At 36.7% G+C, this 18756-nt stretch overlaps 1 protein-coding gene across 3 annotated transcripts in view; it reads right to left on the bottom strand.

Annotated features, from left to right (window-relative positions):
- The window catches only part of tnrc6c1 (trinucleotide repeat containing adaptor 6C1), a 66414-nt gene extending 50438 nt beyond the window's left edge, over positions 1-15976 (bottom strand). For all 3 annotated transcript variants that reach the window (XM_051101203.1, XM_051101207.1, XM_051101216.1), the window contains exons 1-3: positions 15381-15976; positions 5344-5446; positions 4829-4850 (exon numbers count right to left, since the gene is read on the bottom strand). In XM_051101203.1, the coding sequence (XP_050957160.1) occupies positions 4829-4850; positions 5344-5406 (85 nt within the window). In that variant the 5' untranslated portion in view covers positions 5407-5446; positions 15381-15976. The remainder of the gene's footprint in view (positions 1-4828; positions 4851-5343; positions 5447-15380) is intronic.
- Between the last annotated feature and the right edge of the window lie 2780 nt (positions 15977-18756).

The raw sequence follows: 18756 nt of genomic DNA, 5'->3' as shown, positions 1-18756 counted from the left end.
CTTTCTTTCACACGGTTCCATCGCTCTCTTCCTCCACTGACACAGACACCTACAGCGGCTTTCTATCAAACTTTTTCTTCTGTTATTTCTCTCTTAACTCCACAAAAACACTGGCAAAAGCACTTCCCTGTGAATTTCTCCAGGTTGTGTGTGTTCATGTGCCCCTCTGTGGGGCCTCCTGGGCCTCTTTTGAAAAGGAAAAGATGGTTCTGCAGTCATCTACTGCTCACTCGGTACCACAGCACAACGCTTCACGCCTCACAGTTCACCTTCACCTTTCTCTAATGAAAAAGACGCTCTTCAGGTGTTTATCTAACACTCAGAGAACACTGCGTATTCAATATACTTGTTACTAGGAGGAGGCATGGTCAGAAAGGTCAACTAGTAGGTGATAAGTGAGGTCAACTACTTTGGGTTTAATATTGTTAGTGGCAGTGCTTTAAAGGAGACACGGCTTCGCAGAGAGTGTTTGAGTACACTAAGACTAAAAGTAGTTGCGTCAAGCCTTCAAACTTCATAGCTTCAACAAATTTCAAGACAATCATTGTCAGTCTTCAAACTACTCGCTGTTATTAATGCGTAGGTCTCTGTATTTATAATGACTGATGATTTTGCTTGCATAATTAAGTCATTTTGTTTGGTGAATACCTGTCAGTTACACCACTGAACAATTGAGATGAGCATCTATACATCTTAAAAACACATCTGGCACCTAATGGACATGCTCTCAACCAGTCTACAGTAGTCAACATTTGAAGTGGATCAAAACTTTTCAAAGTTGTCCTAAAACCAAAACGACACCCATTCGTCTTAGGACAACTTGAACTGAACTTTTTTGATCCACTTCGGATATTGACTACTGTAGATATACAGAGCTTGCTTAAAAACATAGTTCACTCAAAATTGATTAACTCCCCAGAGTCGTGTAGAGTACTTTTTATGATGGATGGATGTACAGTATTGGACTTCAAAATCACCCATTCATTGCCATTATAAAGCTTGCTAGGTCTTTTTTTTTTTAGTTATTTACATTTTAGGTGAACTATCCCTTTAAAAGGGGTTATTTACTGAAAAATTATTTTTTTTAATTGATATTTTGAAGAATGTTGGAAACCAAACACTTTATATCCCATGCATGGAAATGAAAAAAACATATTTTATGACTAAAGAAGAAAAAGTAACTCCATAAGTGAGTAAATTATGACAAAATATTAATTTTTGAATACGCTATGCCTTTAAGACCAACTAACATACAGTGATGGGAGGAAGAGAGCGATGTAAGACCAACATACGGCACACTAACTGCATTTTTGAACATCCATAAAACTTTAAATCAACAAAAACCCCATTAAAAGAGAAGTTCACTTCCAGAACAAGAATGTACAGATAATGTACTCACCCCCTTGTCATCCAAGATGTTCATGTCTGTCTTTCTTCAGTCGTAAAGAAATCGTTTCATGAGGAAAACATTCCAGAATTTTTCTCCATATAGTGGACTTCAGTGGTGCCCGTGAGTTTCAACTCCCAAAATGCAGTTTCAAAGGGCTCTAAATGATCCCAGCTGAGGAAAAAGGGTCTTATCTAGCGAAACAATCAGTTATTTTCGGTACAATTTATATACTTTTTAACCTCAAACCCTCATCTTGTCTAAGCTCTGCAATGTGCAATACAGTTAGGGTATGTTGAAAAACTCCCATCTCATTTTCTCCTTCAACTTCAGAATTGTCCTACATTGCTGCAGAAGTATCGACCCAGTGTTTACAAAGTGAACGTGCAAAGATGATCAAACGCCCTTTACAAAAAAGGTAAAACAGTGATGGGAGTTTTTCAACATACCTTAACTGTATTGCACATTGCAGAGCTTAGACAAGATGAGCGTTTGAGGTGAAAAAGTATATAAATTGTACTTTTTTTTTTTTTTCAGAAAATAACCAATCGTTTCACTAGATAAGACCCTTCTTTCTCCTCTGGGATCGTTTAGAGCCCTTTGAAGCTGAATGGAACTGAATTTTGGAAATTCAAACTCGCAGGCACCATAGAAGTCCACTATATGGAGAAAAATCCTGGAATGTTTTCCTCAAGAAACAATTTCTTTACGACTGAAGAAAGAAAGATATGAACATCTTGGATGACAAGGGGGGTGACTGTCACCCAAGAAGTAAACTTCTCATTTACCGAGGAAAATCACTCGGTACATTTCTAACATGACTGTGTCTATTTATTTGTATCACATTTGTCAGATTATAAGAGATCCGTCACACAGACGGTATCTTGGGTAAAGGATTTAGCAGGTTTAGACACAGAAAGGTCAACATTGATCCAGGAGGGTTATGCTACACTATCACCTTCAACAAATCCTTTTCCACAAACAAGCACTTTGGTCGATCTTACTTTTCTTTACACACAAGAAATCGAACATGTGTCGAGCCATCCAGCAATGGTCAACCAAATTCAACATCTAACAGGCAGAAGGAAGAGACACATCCTTATCAGCTGAAGATAATGTGTGTCTTGAGGAACCGTGGCCCATGAGGGGATAAATAAAGATGTGAAACAAAGCAAAACCAGAATAGATCTAATTAGCAGAACTCTTTGAATGCCCCTAGTGCATCCCGATTAAAGAAACGAGAGATTCTCAGCATTGACTCAAACGGTGATACAGAGATTCAGAGGAAAAAAGTGTGAAAGAAGGACAAAGACGACTCAGTTCTCTGGAGTATTTTGTAATAGAAGTTCCCTGTGAGCACTAAACCAGCATTTCTTTCTGCGTCAAGTCTGATGTTTGAGAGTTCCAGCATTAGCAGATGCTCTAATGAGATTTATGACTGTCTATCCCTCACATGACATAAGCCCCTCACCCATCTGCCCCACGACAGCCCTCAAAAAGCCCTTTCTGCTGTCTAAAATTTATGGCCTCATACCTCACCCCTTTCAATGAAGGGGGCGTAACCGGTCCTGTGGGGCGAGGAATCCTGAACCAAACACGTCAGCACATACTTTCCTCTCTTGCTCTCGCTGACTCTCTTCCAGTCCTGTCACTCTCCCTTCTCCTTTAATTTGGATCATGTCTTAAATCTGCTGCTTAGCAATGATTTAACCAAGACCTACTAACTACCAGACTAACACAGGACAGAAACCTCTTGAATGAATAGGTTTTTCTTTTTTTCAACCACAAGAACAGATTCTTTTTGTAAAACTAATCTTTTCTTCATCATTTACTTTGCAAATGCTTTCAATGTATAGATTTTATAGTTTTGTACTATGAACACACTGATTTCATTCTTAAAATGCATAATTTTACTAAAATTGAGCAAAAACAGCAAAATAAATAATGACAAATAAATAACAAAACAAACAAAAAAAAGTGTAAAAATATTATTTGTGTGCAATCATGCTAAATAAAACATGAGCAATGAAATCAAGGAGTTAGCCATTTTAACAATGTGATTCTTACACTTAAAATACTTCAAATATCATTATTGACATTATATTAATCATCAATTAAAATTCATAATTTGTGATATGATAACAATGACAAAAAGGATAGATTTCTCCTGAGGTTTTACATTAAAGGGAATATAACATTTCTACTGAAATATGCAGTAGAAAAGCCATTTAAAATTTGCGTTATTTACAAAATCCACATCGTTTTATAAATATTCTAGACTATGGGGGTTGTCATTATTTTGTTGATGTAAAATGCTTGCACTCAGTGAGGTACTGCCATTACCTGTTGCTATGTTTACCGCAACAACTCGGAAAATAAAATACTGATACGATAATCACAGCTACTGAAAGAGACTATAGGTGGCGATAGATAAGCGTAGATTTAAACCAAATGGCGTGCCATTGATTTTTCCACAGGAGGAGTCTAAATGCCCCCGTATATCGAGTGAAATCCACGCTGAGAAACTCCTTCAGTGGCTGCCGCGTCATAAGCGTTTGCTTGTTTACATCCTGCCAGGATGGCATCTAGCGTTTCTTGTCTCTGCCATTTGTAAGCTCTTTCAGTAGCTGTGGTCAACTAAAAGCCTTAAAGGCATCAGGGCTACAGTGGAGTAAACCAAAGACGTGGGGGCTTTAGGAACTTTTATTCGTCCACAGGAATCTTCCCATTCTTTTCTCCTCTTCTAATCGCTAAGACAGCAGGGAAGACTTACATCACTTCTCTTGTTGCCCTTCGAATAAAAATTATAACTAAAATTCACACAATGTGGCATTGTATCAGTATTTTATTTTCAGAGTTGTGTTGCAGTAAAAATAGCAACAGGTAACGCCAGTAGCTCACCGAGGGCAACCATTTGACATCATCAAAATAATAGCGCACCCCCTAGTCCAAAATATGTATAAAACAATGTGGATTTTTTAAATAATGTAAATCTTTTGTTGGTTTTCCACTACAAGAGACATCATTTAAATTATATTAAGCCATACAAGCCTTATTACCCAGGGTTCCTTTAAGGAATATAATCCTGATTAACTGCATGGCCAGTTACAACAGCTTAATAATATTTACCTTTTAAACATTTAAAATGCATAAAATCCTTCAGCAGTTTCCAAACATGGCTGATTTGTCTCTACCAACTGTTGCGCTGTCTTGTGCCAGTCATTCAGTTCGCCCACATACAATACATAACTGCACAGAACCTACTCCTCACCTCTTCTCTACTCTCAAGAGAAAAGACGCACTAACCAGTTGCCATTTAAAAACTTTTGTTTTGCCACTCTAGTAGCGTTTGTGGTACATGTATATGGAGAAGATCCTTACAAAATGAACATTTTTAACTTCATGCTTTAGTGCAGGATTGCAAAGAGAATCATAACTGACCTTTGGTTTTCTGTTCAGCAGCCTGTAAAGGAGAACAAAGGTAGACAAATGAACACTTTCAAAGGTCCAGTGCACAAAAAAAAAGTGTAAATAACAAATAAAGCGTCTCTTCTAGAACAACAAAATAACTAGTTGACCATAATCTTTAGATTGATTATAATTGATTCTAGCTGAATATCTGGTGCTAAATCAATCTAAAGAGCAGCATGTGGCCTGTGTAACCTCGGTGAATGTTGCATTAGTAAAAGCAAGATGAGAACACTGAATTTGTAACTCCACAATGATGTCTAAGAAGTGAAAAGATCTGTGTTTGAACAGAGATTCAAAGGCAGACATTATAAACAGATTGTTGTGAACTCTAGGTGTCCGGTTTGGTACCTGTGGTTTACATTGGTAAAGATGTCTCAGAAGCTTATGACAGACGCAGTGAGGTGTCCGTTAAGCGGCTTTTATAAGAAGGATGCAAGCAAAAGATTCTCCGTGGAAGCTTGTGGTTCACAGAAAAAGAAACTGACCTTTTTCTGAGCAGCTTCCTTCTTTTTCTTTTCCTCTTGCTTTTTCTTTTTCTTTTCTTCCATCAAATGGTTCTCCTCTTGTGTGACGTCTTTTGTGCCAAGGCTGTGGAAAATAGATCAGCTGTGAGTTATTCAGTCCCAAACGTTAAAACAAATACAGACAATTTACAAGAAACACATTATAAACATTTATAATGCTCTACACTTAAGGGATTTCAGGAAGAATTTATTGTTTTCGAATGGCTGATTCATATGATTCATCAGATTACCATCCATAAAACCAAAGACAGCTCAAGGTAATCACCAATAAACTGATTAGAATATGATCTAAAATCTAACAGAGAACCAAATTCTCATTATTATAACAAAATATACAGAATTAATTAAATATAAAAATATATATACAAAACACTGATAACATGCCAAATGAAACTGGCATTGCTCCAGACTTCAGCGTTCATTCACATTTATTGTTACAACCGTTAAAACATTTATTGTTAAAACTGTTCTCTTTACTATTTTTGATGAATTTAAAATAGAAACCTTTTGTAACATTGCTAGATATGCATGCATCCTTGCTAAATAAAAGTATTAACATAAAAAAAGTAACACTTTACAATAAGTGTTTTAAACTTTTCTAAACTTTTAAACCATAGTTCAAGTATACATATTTGCTTACGTTATACAATACTGATAGAAAACAATAAACATGGATGAACAAACAATATATATTCTGTATTTGCTCATGTAGAAAAGGAACCTAGAAATGTAATCAACTTTATGTGGCTTTAAAATGAAGTCTGGTTAACCACCAATAAAGCTGAGCCACAAAAAGCAAAAACACTTACAAGCTCTTCTCTAGTACTGAGGAAAAAACACCAAACAGCCCAAAATAGAAAACTTTCCGTTCCTATTCAGATAATACAAACCAACCTGCTTTAAGACAAAATAAAGCAGAATACAACCACAAGGTTTGCAAAATAAATGAAAACAGCACTGACTTAAAAGTTCTAGTTTAAAAAAAAAAAAAAAAAAAAAAAAAAAAAAAAAACATTTGTGAAGAGAGGTAAATTCTGTAAGAGCTGATCTGAATCTTTGCACTTGTTGATAGCCAGAAAAGAATGTTCACAAGAAATTCTCAGGAAAAATGGATGTGCTTTGGATTGAGAGGGACACTTCCTTTGGGAATAAAAACATTGACTTTGAACTTTGTTTCATTCTATGCCACCTGTTTTCAGTAAACTCTGTCTGAGTGGATAAATCAGAGATAAACAAATGTGACACGAACCAGATGCACCAAGGCAAGACTGATGGATGTCTGTGAATGCTGAGAAAAACATACCAACTCTTCTTTCCAGATAATCATTAATATACAGTTTAAACTAGTGATGCACAATAGCGGTGCTCAGGCTGATACTTACTTATACATTACTGTTTAAACATTGGGATAATGAGACGTGTTAATGTTTTTGAAAGAAGTCTATTATGCTCACTGAAGCTGCATTTGTTTGATCAGAACACAGTAAAATTAGTAACACTATTCATTTTACGAGCATCACTCCAGTCTTCAGTGTCATATGATCCTTCAGAAATCATTCTAATATGCTGTGTGTCGACATGCAGCACCGTTGCGCTTCGGGCATCCCGTGTTCGAGTCTCGGCTCGCGGACCTTTCCCGATCCCGTCTCTCCTCTCACACCTCACCTTACTGTCTCGCTACTGTCCTATCAATAAAAGGCAAAAAAAAAAAAAAACTAAAGAAAATTCTAAAACAAAAAAGAAAAAAAAAGCTAGTGCTTAAGAATAACTTCTTCTAATTATAAATGTTTAAAACAGATGCGGTGCTTAATATTTGTGCGGAAAAACACTTTTTTTCTTTCACAATTCCGTAATGGACAAAGTTAAAAAAACAGTAGAAATGTTTTTACTTTCACTTATGATATTTAATACACCTTTGCTGAATAAGGGAACAATCTAAATAAGCGCAAAAATTTCAAAGGTAGTTTTTTTTTTTTTTTTTTTTTTTTTTACACTTTATTGGATATTTGATATTTAATCTTATTTTAAAAAATAATAATTAACTACTCTATAAAGCACGATTTCACAACACTGTGAATTCTCAAAATAAATATACATTTTTCATACTGTATTATAATTTGGTAATGCCTAAATTCACTTGTACCATTTATAATGATTAATTTATAATGACTAATCTAAATGTTTATTTAAACTAGGGCTGTCAGTTTAACATGTTAAATAATTAGTTATAAAAAAAATAACCATTTAAAATATTTCAACGCTGTTAACGCACTGGCCCCGTCCCCAGACATGTACATCATCTTACATTTCATACAGCTGACTGTTGTCAAATATGATGCAGTGAGAGCCATATCACACGGGTGCTGTTTATGTCCGAATACTATGAGTGCAAATGTAATTTCATACAACAGTTCAGTAAATAAGTTAATATTGATTTGTTAATATTAAAAACACAATATTGTGTTTTTGCTCAATTTTTCCAACAAAAATATTACCTATAAAGCCACAGCAGAACTGTTGTGTGTCTGTGGGCAACATAGTGGCATTTAGTTTCTGAATTAATCCGCGTTTGGTGTGAAACAATGATTCAGAGGCCCATTCATAAATTCCTGAATGAATCAGCTGTTTGAATGAACTGAATGAATAAATGACTTAATAAAGATACTTACCACCACCTGCTGGCAGTATTAATTTCTTTTTAGATTTAGAACATTAAAGGAATATCACAAAAAAAAACAAAAAAAAAAAAAAAAAACAACCTGTCATCATTTCATCACTTTTATGTCACTTCAAACCTGAATGACTTACTTTCTTTGGCGCAACATAAAAGCTATTTTGAAGGCTATAACAAAGCTGTTTTGGTTACCAGTGACTTTCATTGCATAAACAAAAAATACTGATCTGTTTCTCAAATTAACTTCTATGTTCTAGAGTTTATTTTAGGCTTCTGTAGCTCAAATGTTTATGTGTAACAAATTTTATGTTGAATAAAATAAAATATTTCTTTCTAAAGCTACTATTTGTAATGTCTACTTGATACTTTACAATAATAGCTCTAAAATAATCTTTTGTGGGTATTTTCACAGCCAAATTCATTTTGCGATTAATTAGATGAATTAATTGCCAAACCATCTAATTAATTAATTACACATTTTAAATAAACAGACAGCCCTTAAACACAATAGCACAGAGTTTATTATTGCCCATTTATTGAACGAAATACATAAAGAATTGTCATTATCAATATATAATTATCATGTCTCAGTCTATACTGACCTTTGTTTTACCTATGCGTGAAAAACCGTTGATGAATGGGGAAGAATAAATGCGTTAAACGCACATCCCACATCATAACTGCCTTTATTGTTGGTCTAATATGTATTTCTAAGTGCGGTCCAGTGTGACGTACTTTAGGAAATAGCGGTAGGTGGAGGAATGGTGGGGAAATGAGCAAGTTGAAGAGACGGTGGAGATGCGGTGGTAGGGGGTTGGGGGGACCAGACGCTCTCTGGGCACGGAGCCAAAAAATGTCAACGCTGCAAGACAAACAAGAGAGCCGAGAGCCCTCGAGAAGCCGCTGGCTAGCAACAGCAGCCTACAGAGGAAGAAATCTGCAGCCCCTCCATCCGACACAATCACGCATTAGAAACCCATAACTTCCGAGCCATTTGAGAAGACCAGACCTGACATGCCAGTAAACCCTTGGATAACACGAAAATCTCCTTTAGTCACCCAGCCACACTCAACAAATAACAGACAAAAGACGGGGTGAAAGAACCTTTAGAGTCTGATTTTATTTCCGCAGGCGACTAAACAGCGGTGCGAGTGCGGCGTGAAATCCCGTTTTATGAATTCCAGACGAATTCCAGTGTAGCCACCTTTTTAATTCAGCCGAAGGAAACTTCCTACCAGCCTGAAAGCCAATGAAAAACAGCGAAAGGTGATTTTTCATATGTTCGGTTCCCGGTGTGTGAAAAGGGCTGCTAAAAATAGCCTTTCGGTGGACTGACTCGCTGTCATAGCAGTCCGATGACTTTCATCTTCCTGCAAAGTCACTAATGAAAGCACTTTCACAAGCTCTGCTGACAATTTATTGCCCTAATAGATCACACAAATGCCTGCCATAAAGACCCCTGTCATTATACTCAAATCACGTAGGTCTTTCAGCGATTGCACATTTGTCTCAATAAAATGCAAAACATCCAACAGTTTAGCACGCTAATGGACTTAGCATAAGAGGAAACTCATGTAACGGGGGCTAAATTGAGAGTGATCAGTTCTGAGGTTATTAGTGATGCATCAAAGGGAGGAAAAAAAAAAAAAAAGTTGTCAAGTGAATTTTAAGGGGGAAAAAGGTTGTCAAGTGAATTTGAGTGAGATTAGAACAAGCCCTGTAATCAGCCAGGGCTTTTCATCCTTCATTCTTTCAGTTTCCAGAGAGCTTTATGTTGGACCTATGAAACATTACAGCTCACTCCAAAATTTTCACCTTCATGTCCTTCTCTGTATGACTTGCTTTCTTCGTTAAACCACTAAAGATATTTGTAAGACTGTCTCAGTGCTTTTTTTTTATTTCAATGAAAGTCAGTGGGGTCCAATGTTGTTTGAACCCTGACTTTCTTCAAAATATCTGCACAAAATGTGTGAACTATCCATTCAAGAGACCAATGTTTAGCTAGTCTCAGCCTCAGACGTGCCCAGTGACCGCCCACAATACATCCACTGACCATCTGATGCATACTTTTTTTTTTTTTGTTTAAAGAAATTAATTCTTTTATTTATCAAGAATGCATTATACTGACCAAAAGTGGCATTAAAGACTTCATCAAATCACCATAAAACTGGAGTAATGGCTGCAGAAAATTCATCACAGGAACAAATTTCATTGTTTAGGGTTGCCTTTGAATAAAAAATTTTCTGGTCGACTAGTAGTTGTATATTTTAAGCATTAGTCGACTAATCGCACGTTTATTAATAAACCATTTAAAATCATAATAATGAGTCTTCAATTGCCAAAGCTTGCCACAGCACACCAGCAGAAGTAATAATCATGAATGAATCAGAGAAAGTTAGGAGGCTGCATTAAATTTAATAATAATTAACTCCTAAACTAGTGCTTTCTTTGTATTTAGATTAAGAGCTGAAGTCGGCAATACTGACTTGTTATCGCCGCAGTAATGGATGTGCTTGTATGCAAGTTTCATATGGATTACATAATCTGAGAATATTTGTTTTGAATTTGAAATTGAAAGTAGACGTATCACTCTCTCTCTCGGTATATATTTTTCATTTCTGTAGAACAAGTATATGCAGAGTTTCGTCATTTTTCTGACTCACTCAAGTTCAGAGATGACAGAAAGTGCATCCTGTTTGCTTTAATTATTTAAAAAAGGCCCAATGTTTTTCTATTGCGAGTGCACACAAAGAAACGTAGAGTCTTTACAGATTCAAAAGATATTACTCTCGTCTGTATGACTAAAAATGACGGAGCATTTTAAAAGCAAGTGACCGCACCGGCACCTACATCTGTCATAAAGGTAACGCGCTACTATTTACTTCCACACTCCACACAGACACTTGAACAACGCAAATTTTAGTTTAAAGATTGCAATGTTGCTACTAGATACATCTTTCAGATGAAAAGCCATATTTGAGGTTGATGAATGATAGGTGAGCGTTTGGATGACCTACCCGATGTACTGTATTATAGGGCTGCACAATTAATCGAATTTTTAATCACGATTACAATTACAGATGCCACAATTATGTAATCGTTCAAAGGCACAATTACAAAAATAAAAAAAAAAATCCAATTCTGCTTTCTTAAGATGCGTGTGTGAGAGAGAGATATGTGTGCATTTTTTCTACACACTCAACGTAAATTGTGATAATCGTAATTATTAATCACAATTACAATTTCAAGGGAATAATCTACAATTATGATTTTTGTCATAATCATGCAGCCCTACTGTATACCACATAGACCAGCCATTAACGAACTGTCCACCATGGACTGCGTGGCTTCGCCATATCTTGTGGATTTTTTTTGTGCGACTAAGTGACTAATAAATTTTGGTCAACCAAGCCTAATTCTCAGTCGATTATTAGGGGGCTGTGTTATATACTAACACAGAAAAGTTATTTTAAATTGTAAAACTATTTCACAATAATGCTGTTTTACTGTATTTTTGATCAAATAATTGCAGCATTGGTCATTATAAGAGACAACCCCAGTTTATGCAAGCACAATATATTTACAGTTTCAAGGCACTTTATAGCAAGCAAACTTGACATCTAGCCTTATTTTCTGCTTGTGAAATAATCAATATTAACTACTTTTAGGGAAACAAAAACACAGATCATCAAGTTTAAACACATTTCAACAGTTCAGGAAGACTGTCATCATGGCTTATTCTGAATAAGATTTATCTGAGCCAGGCTATTATTGTGGTATTCATCTATTTCAGAATTACCCACCCCTAAACACCACAAACTGTGGCTGGCTTTACAAGTCAGTCAAATGTCTCTTCCTGTCTAAGTGGGCGTCGTTTCGGCAGAATAAGCCACAAATAGTCTGAATACCACAAAACATGAATCTTTCAGAAGAACGATCAAATAACTGTGAGACTTTCAGCATCCCACATTTGCTCCGGAATAGAGTATATATTGAGTTATAGACTCCATTTCCCAGCAATATGTGTAATTAAAATGTATGACGTTAAAGGGAGAGTTCACTCAAAAATGAATACTCTGTCATCATTTATTTGCCCTGTGTTAATCTTCAACATACAAATGTCACTCTATTGAAAGTCCAGGTAACCAAAAACTAAAAGATCCAAATAGGTCATAAAGACATCACATTTATGACCTTTTGGGTTTTTTAATGTTATGACTACCTGGACTTTTAATGAAGGGGCCAAAACCTCTCAGGTTCTTATTAAAAGATCAAAATTGTTATGAACATCACCAACGCCTTATTGGTTTAATGACATGAGGGCAAGTAAATGACTGAATTTTCATATCTCTTCAAGTCATCCTGATAGTCTTGATGGACAAGGAAGGATTTTACAAGGAAGGGGTGCCATTTCGCATGCAACCAAGTAGGTGAAATGTGGCAATCTACGAATAAAACATGTCTTTTTAAAAGGTTAATGAATTCAGAGAACTGCTACATTGAGTCTCAGAGAGGCAAACTTGCCCTTGAAAGACTCATCTGAACCGCCTTTTGGCCTGCAGTTTTCAACCGATCAAAGAAGAATGTAAAGCTCATGCCAAAAACACAACCTGAAGGTTCAAAAACTCAACCGCCTTCAATCACACCTGCATGAATAGAGTAAAGTAAAAAAAAAACAGCACACATTTCATGTGTAATAAAAATGTCAGTCTAAATTCTCCAGGCATATGCTATAAAGATAGCAAAGGCAAATCTCTACATCAGTGTTATCTATCATGAAGAGCAAGTCCAATGAAGGTCAGTGGGACACAGATCCAGTCACAATCTTCAGAGGTCAGCATAAATCTTTGGGAGTCACAGCTGTTGGCTAGAATCTTCTGTCCCAACCATAAAAAGGTTGTGCTACTGATGAGCCAGACTGATTTGAGGCATTAATGTCAAAGCTTGCCAAGATACCAAGATGACTACATAGTCAAAGACAGTAAAAACAAAAATGAATATGTACCTAGCATAACAGACAGAAGACCTTTGGTTCAATAAGACTCAAAAATTGTTTAAGGTGGCTCAGAAGGAAATGTGGGAATTAATAGAACAGCTATAAAACCACTGATTCCTTAGGCATTTCTAGTTTGATACCAGTGATTGAGAAGCTCAGATGAGTGTCTATATTGCATTTGAATACAAATGCTAAATGGACACTTGCCAACAATGCAATGTGGCATATCACCACCAATTGTAGAAAATAGCAATAGCAAATAGCAACAATCTTGGAAATGCACAATGTGTACACTGGAAAATTAAGTACACACAAAGAAGTATTTGTACAGGAAAGTTCAATTGCAATTATAGTAATTTAATTCTATTTCTGCAACAAATGAAACCGTTTTTGGTTTTTGAAGAAACCAGTGAACTAAATGTGACCCTGGACCACAAAACCAGTCATAAGTAGCACGGGTATATTTGTAGCAATAATCAAAAACGCACTGTATGGGTTAAAATTATTAATTTTTCTTTTATGCCAAAAAATCATTAGGATATTATATTATTAGGATATATATCATGTTCCATGAACATATTTTGTAAATTTCCTACTGTAAATATATCAAAACTTAATTTTTGATTAGTAATATGCATTGCTAAGAACTTTATTTTGACAACTTTAAAGGCAGTTTTCTCAGTATTTTGATTTTTTTTGCACCCACAGATACCAGATTTTCAAATAGCTGCATCTTGGACAAATACTGCCCTATCCTAACAAACCATACATTAAAAAAAGATTATTTATTCAGCTCTCAGTTGATGTATAAATTTCAATTTCCAAAAAACTGACCCTTATGACTGTTTTTGTGGTCAAGGGTCACAAATATTGAAATGAGAGGGCAATCCATGGTTTCATCTGTGGTTACTATGGGTTTGCTCAAAACGCCACAGCCACTGTACATGAACGGAGTTTCATAAGGGAATCACACACCAGACTCTGCAACAGCGACGATTCCACTTCAGCAACCAACAGCTACAAATGACCAAACCTGAAGCCACATGGTGTCAAATCCCCAGCCACAGTAATGCTGGTAAGGCTTCATAAGAACAAGCTGAGAGGGGCAATGTGACCTAAGCTTTATGGTAATCTGAGCATTAAGTGGCCTCTTTTTGTCTGACCCTTTTTCACTCCTGGAGAACACACAGCCCTTTTCAAAGGTCTGCCTCTGACAGGGGGCCCCCTGACCCTGCCAGGGGAGCAGAAACTCTCCCTGCCAAATTAGCAACTGCACCACATGAACAGCCATGGGGATGTTTGACATTGGTGCTGTCCTCAGACGCTAAGCACGTTAGCGTTATCCCATACTACCAAGAAGACTTCTTCAATGCCCTTCCTAAAATTTACCATGGTAACCGGTGTCTAAACATCAGTTACAACAAAACGGTAGTAATTTGGCGTTACCAAGCACTCTCAATAAGAAAATAAACACTGACAGAAACATCCTGACAGCTTACGTTGTCTGAATGATATTTAGCCAGTAAGTTAGTAGGAACGTAACTGTCATCTTCCTGAAAACCAGTACCAATTTTAGTAAACATATCGTTACTCTCTACTGTAAACACCATTTCGCCAAAAAAAAAAACCCATAAGAACATATAGAGGAAATGTAAATAGTAAACTGTTTTGAGGAATCTGAATCTTTTATTCAAGGGCAAAATGTCAAAGCATCAAACAAACACCGAATGATAGAGTTTTAACAAGAAATATTTCTAATTCAAACGCCAAAGCGTTTGTTTCTTTATCGTTCATCGTCCAGGGTTAGCGTCAACGCTGTAGCACAACAATATACTCTCAAAAACTAGTGAGGTGCCTTCGTAGACAACATTTTTGAGCATCAAAACGACGTGACGGGACTCCTAGTAAATACTGGACACATGTATTTACACAACACAAACTCCAGTGTTAACGCAACGGGCAAATCACAACAGTGGTCACACTGGCGTATGTATGAATCTTCTATATGACTGGGATATGATAAGAAACAACGCTTATCTCGCGTCTGTTTATAAAATGGGCCAATGTTGACGTTTGTGGGAGTAAACACTTGCACACGCAAGCTATTTCCAGCCATGAAAACAGAAAAGGCAGCACATGTTATAAAACAAACCCGCGAGCTTATGAACACTGTGTGCCAGGTGATTTCAATAATTCTGCGTCCCTGGTTGTTTGAAACAAAATAGCATAAAAGAAAACGCTAAAATGACGCATTGTCGCCGTATACTGAAACGATCACCCCCGCCCACTGAAATAACATAACCGGTTTTTAAAAATGTCTAAGCTTACCTTTATTTCGCACACGGAGCACCTGCGGTCTGCTGTTCAGCTGTGATGCATGAGCTGCATGGTGAAAGAGGATGTTGTCGATACCCGTACTGACACAGATAGATTCAGTCGCAGTCAGACTCTTGCAGTGAGCTGCAATGGCGAGCCTGACTTTCCAGTTGAGGAATTCACCTCTCAATCTGCAGTGGAATTTATCCAGAGGGGGGAACACAACTCTAAAATACCAGTGCAAACAGTGAGAAGGACATTGAACGACAATTTTGCACGTCGGCGAGGTTGATCAGCTGTAACATTTCGGCGATTTTCAGGAGCAGCTACAGACGCGCACACCCACACAGACTCGCGCACACTGGCAGTTTGAGCTTTTGTATGCTTTTGGATGTGTATAAAGTGCGTAAAGGGAATATTTCAGCATGCCTCTAGTTCGCTAATACGTATGTAAACGAGTCCACACGAATAAGTGTCCCGACGGTCGGGAAATTCCAATGCATCCTTTTAGAAATGATACTGCACTGACGTGAAGCGTTCACTTGGTTTTCGTTTGTGGCGCTCCAGCAGCCATTTTGTTGAAACTGACAACAGCAGAGTCTCAAGTCTCAGTAGAGTAAAACAGGAAGTGCCCCCATTCCCCAGCGGCGGGCCACGTGACTTCAACTAACAAACAATCCAACCCCTCTGTTAAAATATCGCTCCACCTTTACTGTTGCTATGACAACGAGGGTCGAGGAACTACCTCCCTCCCCCAACAACACGCACTGACGTATACCCAGCCATCCCTTGTGTGGCGCTCATTGTGTTAATCATTAATCGGGCTTTCTCAGCGATACTTCTTAAATATATCAAACAGTTGTTCCAGACAGCTCCTGCATCCATTTTAGTTACTAGGTTTACCAGCTCACCTCAAAGATGTTTTTGTTCTAGACACATCTTCTTTTTTTTTAACCGGCAGGGGGCGCAGTTTCAACCTCTGGACCACTTGAAAACCATCTTTTAATTATGGCTTAACTCATTAACTGAAAATTAAAAACAAATTAACAGACAATCATTTAGTGTATTCCCAATTTATGTATCCCTTGCTGACATGAAAGTGGCTTAGACTAGCTTTGTTCTGTCTTTCCTGCTTTACTGGGCTGCTAGAACACCTTCTGGACTGAGACACATCTTGACGTGAGTTATCACAGCTCACCAGTTTCATGTTAAGTGCATAGCCAGAAGAAAACATGCGTTTATTTGCATTGCAAGCACATTTTTTTTCTTACAGAACAAAACAATTACTGCTTGAAAATGGTGTGCACCATAGTTTGCAGAATTTGATCGTTACATGTAAAATACACAAAATATTGTGCAAACACTGTAGGTGGATCATATCGCATAGAGCAGACAAAATTTCACACCAGGCACTTAAATACACACCTTTTTTCTGCACAAAATCTTGTATTTTTCATGTAATTCTCTCAATGAGAGTGTGTATTTATGCACCACGTTATTATATTGCCATATATAAGTAGGTGAGAACATGGATTTTGTCTGTAACCCAGTTGTTTTTACATCTTGGAAAGACTGATACAATGTACCTACACACTACAAGTCAAAAGTTTTTGAACGGTAATATATGTAATGTTTTTTAAAGTCTCTTCTACTCACCAAGCCTGCATTTATTTGATCAGAAGTACAGCAAAAGCAGTACAATTTTGAAATATTTTTACTATTTAAACTTTTCTATTTGAGTGTTTTAAAAATGTAATTTATTCGTGTAAGCTGAATTTTTAGCATCATTACTCCAGTCACGTGATCCTTCAGAAATCATTTTGATATTCCCGATTTGCTGCTCAAAATTTATTATTATTATTACGTAAAAAAAACAGCTGGTTTCCTTGATGAATAGAAAGTTCAGAGGAACAGCATTAATCTGAAATAGAAATTTTTTGTAACATTATAAACATCTTTATCATCATTTTTGATCAATTGAAAGTATCCTTGCTAAATAAAAAAATATTACATTTCTATAATCTGAAAAAAAAATACTCAACTGATTTAAATACTGATCATAATAATAAAAAACGTTTTTCGAACAGCATATTAGAATGATTTCTAAAGGATCATGTGACACTGAAGACTGGAGTAATGATGCTGAAAATTTAGCGTTGATCACAGGAATAAATTACATTTTACAATATATTCAGATAGAAAGCAGTTATTTTAAATAGTACAAACATCTCAAAATATTACTGTTTTTGCTGTAATTTGGATCAAATGCAGGCTTGGTGAACAGAATTCTTTAAAAAAACATTAAAAATCTATAAAAGGAATAAGGGTCTAATCTAGCGAAACAATCTGCCATTTTCTAAAAAAATAAAAATGTATACACTTTTTAACCACAAATGCTCATCTCGCACTAGCTCTGCGATGCATGTTTATGACTTTCGGTTAGTTCTTCATCTATATACTCCAGTTCAAAAAGGTGGTGTAGGACAAAAAACTTTATCTCATTTTCTTCTCCAACTTCAAAATCGTCTGATGTTGTTTTACCTTTTTCAGTAAAGGCTGTTTGACTTTCTTTGCATGCTTGCTTTGTAAACACTGGATCAGTACTTCCGCAATATGAGCATTTGTGGTTAAAAAGTACATACATTTTTATTTTATTTTTATTTAGAAAACGACAACATTTTGCTAGGTAAGACCCTTATTCCTGGGATGTTTTTCTCAAAAACCTTAATTGCTTTTTGACTGAAAACAGAAAGACACAAACATGTTGGATGACATGGGGGCGAGTACATTATCAAGAAATTTTAATTCTGGAGTGGACTAATCCTTTAAAGACGCTGTTCATAGAGCGGTATGATTTAGTCTATTTCATACTGAAATACTGGTTTAAAATAAGATTTATGGCATGCAACTATGGTCTCCACCCGAGTTTCTGAGGGCATTTTTAACGCTGCAACGCTGGTCCCCCCTCTGTCCCGCTCCTGCTTACAGCTTTATCACAGCATGGACTGAAGAAGACAAATATGATCAGAGAGCTGGCCAAACATTTCGCTGAGCAATGAGCCAAAACCCGATCTCACTAAAGACTCATCTCTCTCGCTCTCATTAGCATTCATCCACCCAGTGACAGCCAGAGCGCTTCTGTTGGCCAGATGAATACGAGGGGATGGCTGGGTCGCTTTAGGTAGTTAAAAGACAAGGGCTTGGCGATAAAGACGCGCTGACAGACCTTCAAGGGGCCAATTAAATAACAATCCGCCCTAATGTCATCTGCATATGGATTACGGCTGAGATATGTAATGCGGTGGCAGTGGAGAAACGTGATTACTGACTGCATTTAATGATGAAGTATGTATAGAGGCATAAAAGCTCAGCTTGGCAGGGAGGGCTA

This window comes from Labeo rohita, chromosome 3 (assembly GCF_022985175.1).
Source record: "Labeo rohita strain BAU-BD-2019 chromosome 3, IGBB_LRoh.1.0, whole genome shotgun sequence".
NCBI lineage: Eukaryota > Metazoa > Chordata > Actinopteri > Cypriniformes > Cyprinidae > Labeo > Labeo rohita.
Note: the sequence above shows the minus strand (reverse complement) of the source record. Positions and strands in the feature narration are given on the sequence as shown.